The sequence below is a fragment of the Colossoma macropomum genome, unplaced genomic scaffold, assembly GCF_904425465.1.
Source record: "Colossoma macropomum unplaced genomic scaffold, Colossoma_macropomum, whole genome shotgun sequence".
Taxonomy (NCBI): domain Eukaryota; kingdom Metazoa; phylum Chordata; class Actinopteri; order Characiformes; family Serrasalmidae; genus Colossoma; species Colossoma macropomum.
The window spans coordinates 58514895-58527782 of NW_023494792.1; the positions used below are offsets into that span (position 1 = coordinate 58514895).

Genomic DNA, 12888 nt, shown 5'->3' on the forward strand with positions numbered 1-12888 from the left:
TCCTATCACCACCACTGTGAACAGTTCTGACTCGGTAAGGTTCTCTAAAACAGAGCATTTCACACCAAACCACTCTGGATTACTTTGTTGACACGTTAACTGTTTAATTATACCAAAATTTGGGAAAATCAGTGGAGTTCCTCTATTTAGTTTTGACCAAATGCTTAAGTGCTTTTACTTGAGGTGTTTTTTGGTAAGGTACTTTTATTTTAGTCATTATTTTACAGAAGCATTAATACTTTTACTTGAACATGGGTTCTTCCCGTCTCTGCTACAGTCCTACTATCACAGGTTGCGCAGTCGTCCATTCTTGAAACCTACAAGCACTGGAGAACCCAGATAGCCCCCACCTTCAGGCCTCAGCTGCTGCCACCACCTGCAGAGGGGGAAAGCGGGGGAACTTGTCGATTCCAGACCCCCAACACATGATGGATGGCACTGCTTCATTTCTTGTTAGTCATGTGATGAGTTGTGATCAATCTGGCTGTTTCCCCCATGTTCTCCACCCTCTGCCTGTGTCTGCTGAGGAGATCTCACAGCTGGGAGCATCTGTGCGAGTGTTTGCACTGCCGAGTCTGAAATGAAGGCTAAATTTAAACAGTGGAGGATAAGAGTGTGTGTGCTGGAGTGCCAGACAGAGTGAGACACATCAATGCTGTCGCAACAAAACCTCCAATCTCCAAAAATCTTCAAATGGCAACTAAACAGGAGAAAGAAAATACATTATTAAAGGAGAGGTTTGATGACCAATCAAATTTACATGATTTTCCACTTATCAGTCGACCAGCCAAGACATATTTCGTGTCTGAGTTCTGCTTTTTTTAGTGTAGAACTGGAGCCGCTGGGCCAGGGCTCGGCTGTTTAAATTAGATGTTTAGGTGAAAGTAAAATAATCCTCCTTTACAGTAAAATAAAGCTCTGCTGATCGTTCAACACAGTTTAACAATAAATGGTCTTAAACTCTGGAGTTAATGTAGAACTGCTAATTCACCCTTTAACCCTGAAGATCAGCGCAGACTGCTGGTCACTATAGCAACACAGACAACAATCTCGCCTAGCTAGTAGCTAACGAAAAAGGCAAAGAGAGAGATTTAAGACGAATAATTTAGAGACGAATGGACTGCATTTATATTTCCTCCAGCTGGTTTCCTGATACGTTTAATCTGCAACGAGAACCTGACAAACACTAAAAAGCGTGAAGCAGACGTCAGTTTCTCATTCGCCAGCTTCTTGTTTGAATTTAAGGTGGAATGGGAAAATCTGAACAAGAATCTGGTGAATGAGAAGCGACTTCAGCCTCGTAAAAAAGTTGACAATTGAGAGACATTTTACAAGAAAAGTTTCCTGCCGGAGATGTGAGAAAAGCGACTATAGCTGAGCTAAAGCTTAAAGCAGAGCAAAGTAAGTCTGTGTTTTCATTTATTTTTAGTCTATACTAGCACATCAGCACATACAGAGACACATTTACAGCCAAGATGGTAAAATAGACATAAAATGTTGTGGCTCCCAAGGTGGATTGATTTTTATTGAAAGGACAAAATGGCTCTTTACATTTAGATTGCCAACCTCTGCACTAGGCTAACGGTGCTACCAAACACAAAGTAAATAGTCATCAAAACCATTTCCACAAATAGATGGCAACCTGTTCACATACTTGCATCAAATTATGTCAATAAGCTATGTAATTTGTGTATGCGGTGATAAGTTTTCACCTGTTTCTAGCAGGACTCCAGCGGTACAAGTAAACTTTTATGACACCTCAAAGAAGTGAATCCGAGGTAAGCCCTGTTTACTTTTTCTCCGCCATTGTTGTGCTCACTTACTGTGATGTGTGGGTCACTGGTGGGTCCAGAACGCAACTGACATACTTCTTCAATTCAAGCTTAAACATATGCAGTTTATGCTCATTTGTGGTTAGCCTCAGAGGGAGTCATACCGTGTTGTAAACTACACTGACTTGTCTGTATGACCTGAATTAAGACTCGAATGTGGTTTGAGAGTTTTGGACATGTATTTACAGAAATGGTTTGGGTGACTATTGACTTCCAGTGTTAGCAATGTAAGCCTTGCAACCCAAGTGGTAAACTAAAGAAGCTAAATGTTGACACCAAATGTCTTGGCTGACTAACTGCATTTGCAATGCGTGGAAAATCTGTAAACTAATCCTTTAACTTTAAATTGGAATTAAAGGGGAATTCCACCTGTTTTTCAAAATTTCTGTGCAATTAAATGGTTAAGATGTAAACAAAGTCGTTCAGAGTGGTTTGGTGTGAAATGCTCCACATTAAAGAAACTTACAGACAGAATTGTTCACAGCGGTGGTGATAGGAACCAGATGTCCACCTCTAAGAGCTCCCTCACAGAAAACTATTACATGAAATTTTGAGATGAGATTTTGGCTTAAACTGTACAGGAGAGGCACATGCAGCGTGTTGTAAGGGGAAAAATAGCCCTTAAAAAACATTTGTTTCAGGTTTGCCACCATTTTACGATCATGAATATTACATACGAAACCTCAGAAGACACGTGTAGGTTCACTGGTAGTTTTGGACAGTAAATAAAGTGGCTATATTTGTACTGCGACCCCTAGTCCCTATCACCACCACTGTAAAGAGTCAGTAAGTTTCTTTACAATAAACCTTTCCACAGCAAACCAGACTAAATGACTTTGTTTACATCTCAATATCTTATTTATGCAGAAATTTAGAAAAGCAGAAGGTCTTTTTCCATGTAATTTTCTACTGGTCCATTCATCTTGAGATTTAAGCACGCTGTGAAGGACAGCTTGCATTTTCGAATTTGCTAAATAAATGAATAAATAAATAAACAGCAAAAATGGAGCTAATGTTTTGTTCTGACAGCAACAATATACAGTCTGTCATTCTGTAAGAGAACAAATTCAATGACACAATGATCAGCACTAACGTCAGTCTCTCCCACAGGCACATTTTCAATAGCAGCAGTGATGGGACAAATTCAGGTTTCCAGTTTCATCCTTTTATTCTCCCTGACAGATCAGGCAGTCCGAACAATGGCGCTCATGCAGAAGAAAAGCAAAAATAAAGCAGAAACATAATCAACGTTACACACAGAGACACGATGAACAGTTAGGATGGGTGGGCTAGTGCATAAAGAGCTGGGCATTAGTGTGAGGACGAACCACGTTGATAGACTTGGTCATGGGGTGCGGGTGTAAGTATGGGGGTGAGCAGCGTGTTAATCTTTGCACTTTGCCGCATAACTTACAAAACATGAAGATCCAGGTTATTTTGAGGGAAATTTTCCTCTTAACCTGTTGCTCGCCTGCTTCCAGTGACTTACTACGTCTAAACAAGACTGAAAAACTAGCTGACGACGAAGCCTGACTGCTTTTGCTGAGGTTTATGTTTGGTTTCATTTGGTTTGTCTTGACTTCCAAGTAAGGTCCATCCTAGCAGAGCCGTTCTGAGACGTGTTCTCTGGCTCTTGATGTTCGGCACAGGGTACTTGCTACACCTCTAGCGGCTCTCTTAGCTGCAATACTGGATAAGAGGAGCAAGAGGAAATGGAGGGAGGAGAAAGGAAAAAAAGAGGGGTGCAGGAGTGAAGGGAGCAGGTGAAGGAAGGGTTGGAGGGTGTCCCATTTCTCTGGTTGACGTGGTTTCTATACTGTTCCTCTCGGTCAGGTGTGTATCCAGTGGTGCCTCTGCTCTCCTCTAACTCGGCCACGAACTCGGCTGCTTCTCCTCCGTCCCTCAGCATTAGCCTCCGGTCCTCAACTTGTTCTGCAAAAGAGTGAGAGGGGAAAAGGATGAAGGACACGTTAGAAGGGACCGAGAGGAACGAAAGGAGAATGTAGAGAGGGGTGAGGAAAGTCCACGAGGGAGTGGATTTCATGTTAAGTGATAAGTGCAAGAAAAATTCCCAAACTCTGCTCTCTCAGCCTGTCAATACACATTTAACACACACTAGTGCACAGGGCAAAGGAGAGAGAGGGAGAGGGGGAGAGAGAGAGAGAGAGAGAGAGAGAGAGAGAGATGGAGGGAGAGAGAGTGAGAGGGGGAGAGAGAGATGGAGATGGGAGAGGAGAAAGGGGGAAAGAGAGAGAGATGGAGAGAGGAAGATGGGAAAGAGGAAGGGGGAATGAGAGAGATGGAGGGAGGAAGATGGGAGAAACGAAGGGGAAAAAGAGAGAGATGGAAGGAGGAAGATGGGAGAGAGGAAGGAGGAAAAAGAGAGATGGAGGGAGGAAGATGGGGAGAGGAAGGAGGAAAAAGAGAGATTGAGGGAGGAAGATGGGAGAGATGAAGGCGGAAATGAAAGAGATGGAGGGAGGAAGGGGAAAAAGAGAGAGATGGAAGGAGGAAGATGGGAGAGAGGAAGGGGGAAATGAGAGAGATGGAGGGAGGAAGATGGGAGAGAGGAAGAGGAAAAAGAGAAAGATGGAGGGAGGAAGATGGGAGAGAGGAAGAGGAAAAAGAGAAAGATGGAGGGAGGGAGATGGGAGAGAGGAAGGGCAGAAAGAGAGAAGGAGGGAGGGAGAGAGATGGAGGAAAGGAGAGAGATGGAGGAAGAGAGGGAAGGAGGGAGAGAGAGAGAAGGGGGGAGAGAGAGAGAGATGGAGGGACAGAGGAAGAGAGAGAGGGAGGAAGAAGAGAGAGAGGAAGGGAGGGAGAGAAGAGGGGAGAGAAAGGGAGGGAAAGAGGGAAGGAGAGAGGGAGGGAATGAGGGAGAGAAGGAGAGAGGGAATGAGGGAGGCAGAGAGGGAAAGAGACTGATGAAGGAAGAAGGGGGAGAGAGAGACAGAGAGGAAAAAAGAAAAAATGCAAACAGAAGAAAAGGAAAGAAGAAGACTGAGGAAGGAAGAAAAGAAAAAGAAAGAACGATAGATGCACAGAAAAAGAAAGTGAGAGAGAAATAGAGCTAAAGAGAGAGATGGAAAGGAAAAAGGGAGAGAAAAAGAGAAAAGAGGCTGCTGGGCATAGAAAATAAGAGGGTGGAAGGAAAGGAGAGAGAGAGGAAGAACCTGATGAAGCAGGAAGGGAAAAAGACTGAGGGAAAAAAAAGAAGAGAGAAAGGGAAGTGGGGAGAGAGAGAGAGAGAGAGTGACAGAGAAAGATGCTCAAGTGCTTTCCTAAAACTGCACTACAGGCAAGATCAAAAAAGAGAGAGAGAGAGAAAGAGAGGTGGATGGAGGAACTGAGGTGGAGTGAAAGAGCTGCAGGAAGCTTCTTCCGCTCTGTGGACTGATTGATTCTCGGTCTCGTAACTACATTCACGTCCACTCGGCTTCTCGTCATCCTCAGCGCTCCAATCCGGAGGTCCGAGCCCGACGGCCGGGAAAGATTCTCTAACTTCAATCCTAAACGAGTGACCTGAGCTGCACCTTCACGACCACAGCTGGCTGCCTGCAGACTTTCAGACAGACATTTTCCACACTGAGCACCTCGCTGGGCAGAATCGCTCTCCGCTGGAACGAGGGGAAATATTTGCGCGGCGCTGTCAGGTAAAGGACACAGCTGCTTAGCCAGAGGAGAGAAAAATCGGCTCTCCACACAAACAGGTGTTAATCCTTAAACCATGAACTCCTCTATCCAGGAAGAAAATACGAGGGGGGAAAAAAGAGGGTCAGTCATGCGCTAAAGAAGAAGAAGGAGGAAAAAAAAAAGCGAGAGTGAGAGAGAGGGGAAAAGAAATATCAAGCGGTTCCTGATGATAAACCGGTATTCAGCGAGTCTTCGGAGGCCGAGTGCGTTTTTATCTGCCTCTCTTCTCCTCTCAGCGTGCTATCAGCGGCAGGGCCTCTGAAGCCTGCGTATTAGAGAGAGCTGGAGTGGAGAGGGAAGGTCGGGGCTAAATGTTATCAGTTCATTATTGATAAGCTGGAGGGTAATTACCCTCAACAAAGCCCCGGTGATGACAGCGCGCTGTCTTTAACCCCGTCTCCTGGACAGCACATGTCAAAAGCAGCACCTTCCACTTATTTAGCAGCAGAGATGACGGACCATACGTACAGGTGATTAGCAGCGCCACGAGGCAGCGGAGGACTTTAGAAGTGCTCATTTAATGTGCTTAAAATTAAGCACATTAAATGTGAAGTGATAGTCCTACTATGAAAGCTGATAGGATATGTTTGTATTCTGGTATTAATTAATGAGAGATCATTTTTGCTATTGAAATATCAAAGCCTGCAATAACTATTATTATTATTTGAGCTGATCGAAAATATTTTCAGTTAACAGCTGTTAGCTTTCACAATCATAAATGGTCGGACTGAGGCAAATGTAAATAAAAGAAAGCAGAAAGTCCACGACACGTCATGTTTCTTATGAAAACAACAGAACTTCTAACTTCTGACTGATACTATAAAAGCTTTCGAGGGCAGTACTGAGTAATGTTTGTTTACTTGAGCTCGAGCTGAATCTATCCTAAAGTCAGGAGCTACTACGTTTCAACAGATAGGAGGCTGTAGAAGATGGCTAATCAGCCAACTTGGCTATTTTAGCCTTGTACTTTAACAGCTGCAATAAATGAACAAAAATAGACTTTAACATTAAAGCTGCACTGTGTAAGTTTTGGGGATTTGGAGACATCTCTGGTGGAAATGTGTAGTTGCATGATATCTTCGTTTAATCATATTTTTTTTTCTTGAGAAAGGCTCCTAAGAAAGTCTCACCATGCTCGCCATACACCGATCAGGCATCACATTATGACCACCTCCTTGTTTCTGCGCTCATTGTCCATTTTATCAGCTCCACTTACTATATAGGTGCACTTTGTAGTTCTGCAGTTACAGACTGTAGTCCATCTGTTTCTCTGATACTTTGTTAGCCCCTTTTACCCTGTTCTTCAGTGGTCAGGACCCCCACGGACCCTCACAGAGCAGGTACTATTTGGGTGGTGGATCATTCTCAGCACTGCAGTAACACTGACGTGGTGGTGGTGTGTTAGTGTGTGTTGCACTGGTCTGAGTGGATCAGACACAGCAGTGCTGCTGGAGTTTTTAAACACCTCAGTGTCACTACTGGACTGAGAATAGTCCACCAACCAAAAATGGGCAGCGTCCTGTGACCACTGATGAAGGACTAGAGGATGACCAACACAAACTGTGCAGCAGCAGATGAGCTATCGTCTCTGACTTTACATCTACAAGGTGGACTGACAAGGTAGGAGTGTCTAATAGAGTGGACAGTGAGTGGACACAGTGTTTAAAGACTCCAGCAGCACTGCTGTGTCTGATCCACTCAGACCAGTGCAACTCACACTAACACACCACCACCACGTCAGTGTTACTGCAGCGCTGAGAATGATCCACCATCCAAATAGTACCTGCTCTGTGAGGGTCCATGGCCTGTTCAAACGTTAAAATGCTTAATTTTTTGCTATATGACAGCTAATAAGTAAAAATTGTGCACTCAATTGCAGTATGATGGGTTAACATTATTTGACCAGTAGTATTCAAACCTTTGCGAACGACTGTACTAATGAGTTTAGCATCTGTATATTCCAATAACCGCACCCATCCCTAAGGCTGATTTCAAGAAGTGAACTTCTTTCACCCACATGATTTCAGCTCAGAGAGCTCAGTCGCACACAGACACACTTCTCCCCAATATAAAACCAGGCACGCATACACACACCTCTTGAGTCCAAGATTGAGTTTTCTCTGCATTATTCCGTGATCCTTTTATGTGAGTCATAAAATCAGATTACAGCGATAACCCGGGGCAAACACGAATGCATTTTAAAGCATACACTTGATAAAATAAAGGGCCGCATCGCACTACGGCAAGACTGGGGTTTCAAATTTACAAGATAATGGCACAAACACGCATGCGGAAATGGTAGGAATGCTAAAAAGGTTCCAGGTAGCCTTGCGCATACACAAAAATGAATAAAACATATCTGCATTTACATGATGCATTGCTTAAGCCCGGCGGAATTCAAACCCAGCTTTAATACTAATGCCCAAGAGAAGGGAAAAGAGCGGAGTAGGGCTGCCGTCTGGTGAAACAGTTACACTGGTAAAATCTAATAGAAAAGCTATCTGAATGTAAATTGCGCCTCGTCTGGGAAACCGCCGCCGTGTGCCGAAGAAGGTCGGAGTTGCGCGCTCTCGCCCGCCCCCTGCTTTCTCAGACTAAGGTCTAATTCTTAACAGGAGGGTGAGCGAGGGACAGAGGGAGATAGCGGAGGCCTAAACAGCACATGCGTGCCTCTGCTTATTTCATTTAACACGCACTTAAACAGGGCCGAGGGACGGCCCCCGTCCACTGTCATTACGCGGACGGCCTTGCAGTGGCAGCCTACAATTTCCGTGGAGCCGGGAAGCGCCCGTAGCCGAGCGGAAGAGAGAGGCCACTCTCGGCACTGGGCCGGCGCTGGTAAATGGAGGTCTGCGATACAGGGGCTGCGAGAGCGCTTTATTATAGGGTTTCGCCAGCGCGAGTGGATCGGCTCGCTCGAGGAAGAGAAGCAAGGGTTCAGTGAATCTGCACGCAGCAGAGTGACGAGGAGGAGTGGATGACCACTTGTCACTAACATATCAGCTTGTTTTCTGTGACAACTGGTTATTTGGATGTGGCGGTCTAGCACAGTTTCTCAGCTACCGCTCTCACAAAAGGAACGCACACACATTAACTACTGCTATCTACCTGTACACACACATCTACTCACTAATTCTCTCCAAGACCCTCTATTAAACTTAAAAGCACTTGAACTTACAGGTCAGTTGCCCATATTTGTGCTGCCTCAAACTTGTTATTCTTGTGAAAGGAAACAATGAAAAACAGTGTTAATGACTTTGATGTGATTCTATTTAAGCATATACTACTACAACGATTCTGGGACATGCTGTACATCACAGACAGTATAGAGAAATCTGTCCACTCAGGCTGGGCGATATGATTAAGAAATGACATCCCGAAATTTTTCAGCCTTTTCCAGAAGAAAAACAATCTTTCTTACGATCGTCTCAGAGAAATAAAGCAGATCTCATTGTTATATTAATGATCACTGATTTCTGAATTGTTTCTCCTAAACCCCCCTTAAGAGAAAAGAAGAGATTAACATCAGCATTTCACTGCGAGAAGTTCTGGTGACAAAAGAGAGAAGCGTGAGTTGTCCTTCTGCACTGACAGACTGCTGAAAGAGTTCTGTAATACAGAATGGAGCTCTATAAGAAAACAATGAGATCTTTCACTTTTCTTATGGAGATATTATTCAGCTGAGACTGGGGTGAGATGAGACACTAAAGATTTAAGTCATGTGTAACAACAATTTGAAGTTTTATTTCTCAGGAGCCAAATTTCAGAAACAGGAGAAAACTTTAGACTTAAGTCTCACTCTGATTTAACTGGACTTAACCATGTCTAGGAGAAGTGCCTGAGATCAAGGGGAGATCTCATTTAGTATATTTCTTTTCTCTGGGTTTGCCAGCTCTCTCAAATGGCTAAAAGTGATTTTTCTCCCAATCACAAGAGCCATAATTTGAACTAAACAGCATTTGTTAAATACGATGAGATATGTAAACAACAAACAAGACGTAAAAAAATTAGAATTATAAATAATCAAGCTCTGTTTTCCACTGAGGTCTATTTCTCACTTATCATTTATTGTGTACCAGTTGATTCATGCATTCCTCGTATTGGAAGGAATGCCGTGCGATGATGGTGATAGAGGCTGGTTATGCTTCAACGGTTACATTTCACACACAGTCTTAGGAAAGATTACATGATATATATATTATGTATATATATTTATATCTCTGTTGCCAGAATAAAACCTTGCATCTCCATAATAGTAACAAAAACCTACTTTACCTTTAATGTAAGTGAATGGAACCAGACATTAATTCTGGGTCATTTCTTTTGGTCCATTAATCATGAAATTAATAAACAATGTAAAGGCCAACAGGCATTTTCAGATAATGTTAAAAACTGAAAAACGACAAAAATGGAGATACGAGGTTTTCTTCCGACAGCAGCGATATGATTTGGGGCTCCCGAGTGACACAAGCGTGTAAGCAGGAGATTGTAAGTTCAATCCCTGGTGATGCTACACCAATCTGTGGCCAGGAGTCCAAGAGATCACATAAAGATCACCCCTATGTTCACCATGGTATTAACAAATATTTAGTAAATATTCAAATAACCGCCCACCTCTACCATCCATACACATGACCATGCACACGCTCACCTGCTTAGCACTGTTGACGCACTGCAGGTAGAGGGAGGCAATATTGGAGCAGAGCAGCGTCTTTCCTGTGTTCTCTCTGTAGCACTTCAGAATCTGACTCTGCAGGTTTGCACACACAGGGCTGATTTCATACCGCCTGCACAAGAGAGAGACAGAGAGAGGAAGAGAGACAAAACAAAAACACAGAGTCAGTGACATCGTTCATCATCGTTACATTATTTAGTTTTCCAAGAGGCACCAAAACGAAACTGTGACAATGACAAAGTGCCTTAAAATGACAATCTTGCCTCATTTTCATTCCTAAACATCTGATCAATCACTAATCAATAGCAAAACTGATGTGCAGATTGGGTCTGGAAGATCATTGACTACCCTCACGCTGAGAAGTAACTCTGAAGATGCTGAGTGGGCGTTTGAGACATGCCGGAGCTGAGGCTGCTGTGGGAAGCCTGAATGACACTCAATGATAAATTACAGTGTCCATGAACACAAAATGTGCATACACACATATTTAATGACTTACTGCCTAAACAGCGGATGTGGGTGGACGTGACAGTTTTATATGACGATATAATGAAGTTTCATTCACAAAACTGGTGCCAATCATAGCTGGACATGAATGAGCATATCAATGGAATTACCCATAAGTTTCATAATAAGATCAGAGCTCATAAATGATATATAAGGGGTGTAAAAATACACTGCGATACAAAACTGTGAGGATAAGCATTACAGAGATGGGCGATACTAGCTATATACTATTAATTATGCCGTTTATTTAGACAGATAGACGGATAGCCGGATAGATGGATGGATGGATGGATGGATGGATGGATGGATGGAGTGTTAGAGTAGCAAGACATATAATTGCACATAAACTTACATATCACTGCTGTCAAAACAAAACCTTGTATCTCCAAAATGGTAACTTTACAGGAGGAAATAATGTACTTTACTTTTAATGTAAGTCAATGGAACCAGACTTTTTTCCAAATCATTTTGGGTCGTTTCTTTTGGTTCATTCTTCATGAAATTTACACACAATATAAAGAGCAACAGGCTTTTTCAAATTATGTCAAAAACAGAAAAACAACATGGAGATATGAGGCTTTCTTCCAACAGCAGTGATATATTAGGCAGAAGAAAAGAAGACAGATAAAAGATAGGAATAAAAACAGACATAAATTAGGCAGAAATAGAAAAAGACATAAGTTAGATTAAACTATGAGAGAGTAGGAATGAAAGTGTATCTATTTGCATATTTACATAGCATATAAGACCGATTTGTTGTATTTACATGACAGCAGGTATTGTATGAGATAAATGGTATGAGATGATTACAACATAATGAGTAATAAATAATACAGCATGTTCTACGCCATGGAAACAGTCATCATGATTCTTCATTCAAATTAAGACTAAAAACATCTGAAATGTGATGTGATCATGCTTGGGTATAAAAGGAGCATCCAGTAAAAGCATAGTCCTTTATGAGCAAGTCACAATAATCCAATCCAATCTGATCCAACAGTGAGAGTAAAATTCCTCAACAAGCGACTGCAAGGATGTTAGTCGTTTCACCCTCTACAGCACACTATCGCCAAAAGACTCAGGGATTCAGAAGAAATCTGCGTAAAGGTCAAGGCTGAAAATCACAACTGATCCCTCAGATGGCACTGCATTAAAAACCAGCATGCTTTTGTGATGGATATCACTGTGTGGGCTCAGGAATACTTATATCCACAATGCAACTCAAGACAGGACTATGCACAGCCAAATGTCAACAAATTTAGAAACCCCGCCTACTGCTCTGGGCTCGGGCTCATATGAAATAGACTGATGCACAGTACTGCGTACTGTTGTCTGACGAGTGAATCATTATGGCTGTTTATGGATGTTGTTTTCTCCGGGCCAAAGAAGAAAAGCACCATCCAGATTGACACCAGCATAAAGTTTAAAAGGCAGGGTCCGTCATGGTATAAGGGGCGTATTAGTGGGTTAACTCGCACATCTGTGAAAGCAGCATTAACACTGAAAGAGATAAACACATTTTGGAGCAACATATCGCTGCAGTTGGAACAAAATCTCATATCTTAATTTTAATCTTTAATCTTAATTTTTGTTGTTTTTCACGTTTTGACAATCTGAAAATGTCTGTTTCTCTTTATATAGCATGTTAATTTCGTGATGAATGGGCCAAAAGAAATGTCCCAAAATTACATGGAAAAAAGTCTGGTTCCATTGACCTACATTATAAGTAAAGTATTTTTTTTTCTTTCTCCTGTAAAGTTCTCATTTTGGAGATACAAGGTTTTGTTCCGACAGCAGCGATATGCTGCCTTTTAGGCAACATCATCTCACACACATAAGAGTAACTCAATAAAGTCGATAAGTGAGCGTCTGAGACATGCAGGAGCTTCTCAGAAAAGCCTGAATAAGGCTCCCGAGTGGCGCAACCCTCTAAGCGTTGGCCCTATCATCAGGAGATCGCGAGTTCGATCCCTGGTGATGCTACAGCCGTCCGTAGCCGGGAGTCCAGGAGAGCACAATTGGCCTCGCTCTCTCTGGGTGGGCAGGATGGCCCCTCCTTCTCCCCCCATCACTCAGCACGATGCTAGTCAGTGCAGGCGTCTGTTAGCTGACGTAACAGATCTGGCGGTTGGCTCTTTCCTCCGAGCGCGTTCAGCTGTCCAGTGACGTTGCGTGAGCGGC

At 42.9% G+C, this 12888-nt stretch overlaps 1 protein-coding gene across 3 annotated transcripts in view; it reads right to left on the reverse strand.

Moving 5' to 3' along the window:
* Positions 1-2975: 2975 nt before the first annotated feature.
* Positions 2976-12888, reverse strand: part of chchd3a (coiled-coil-helix-coiled-coil-helix domain containing 3a) — a 153567-nt gene continuing 143654 nt past the window's right edge. For all 3 annotated transcript variants that reach the window (XM_036577675.1, XM_036577674.1, XM_036577673.1), the window contains 2 exons: positions 10177-10312; positions 2976-3764 (listed from right to left, as the gene is read on the reverse strand). In XM_036577675.1, coding sequence (XP_036433568.1) covers positions 3741-3764; positions 10177-10312 — 160 coding nt within the window. In that variant the 3' untranslated portion in view covers positions 2976-3740. The remainder of the gene's footprint in view (positions 3765-10176; positions 10313-12888) is intronic.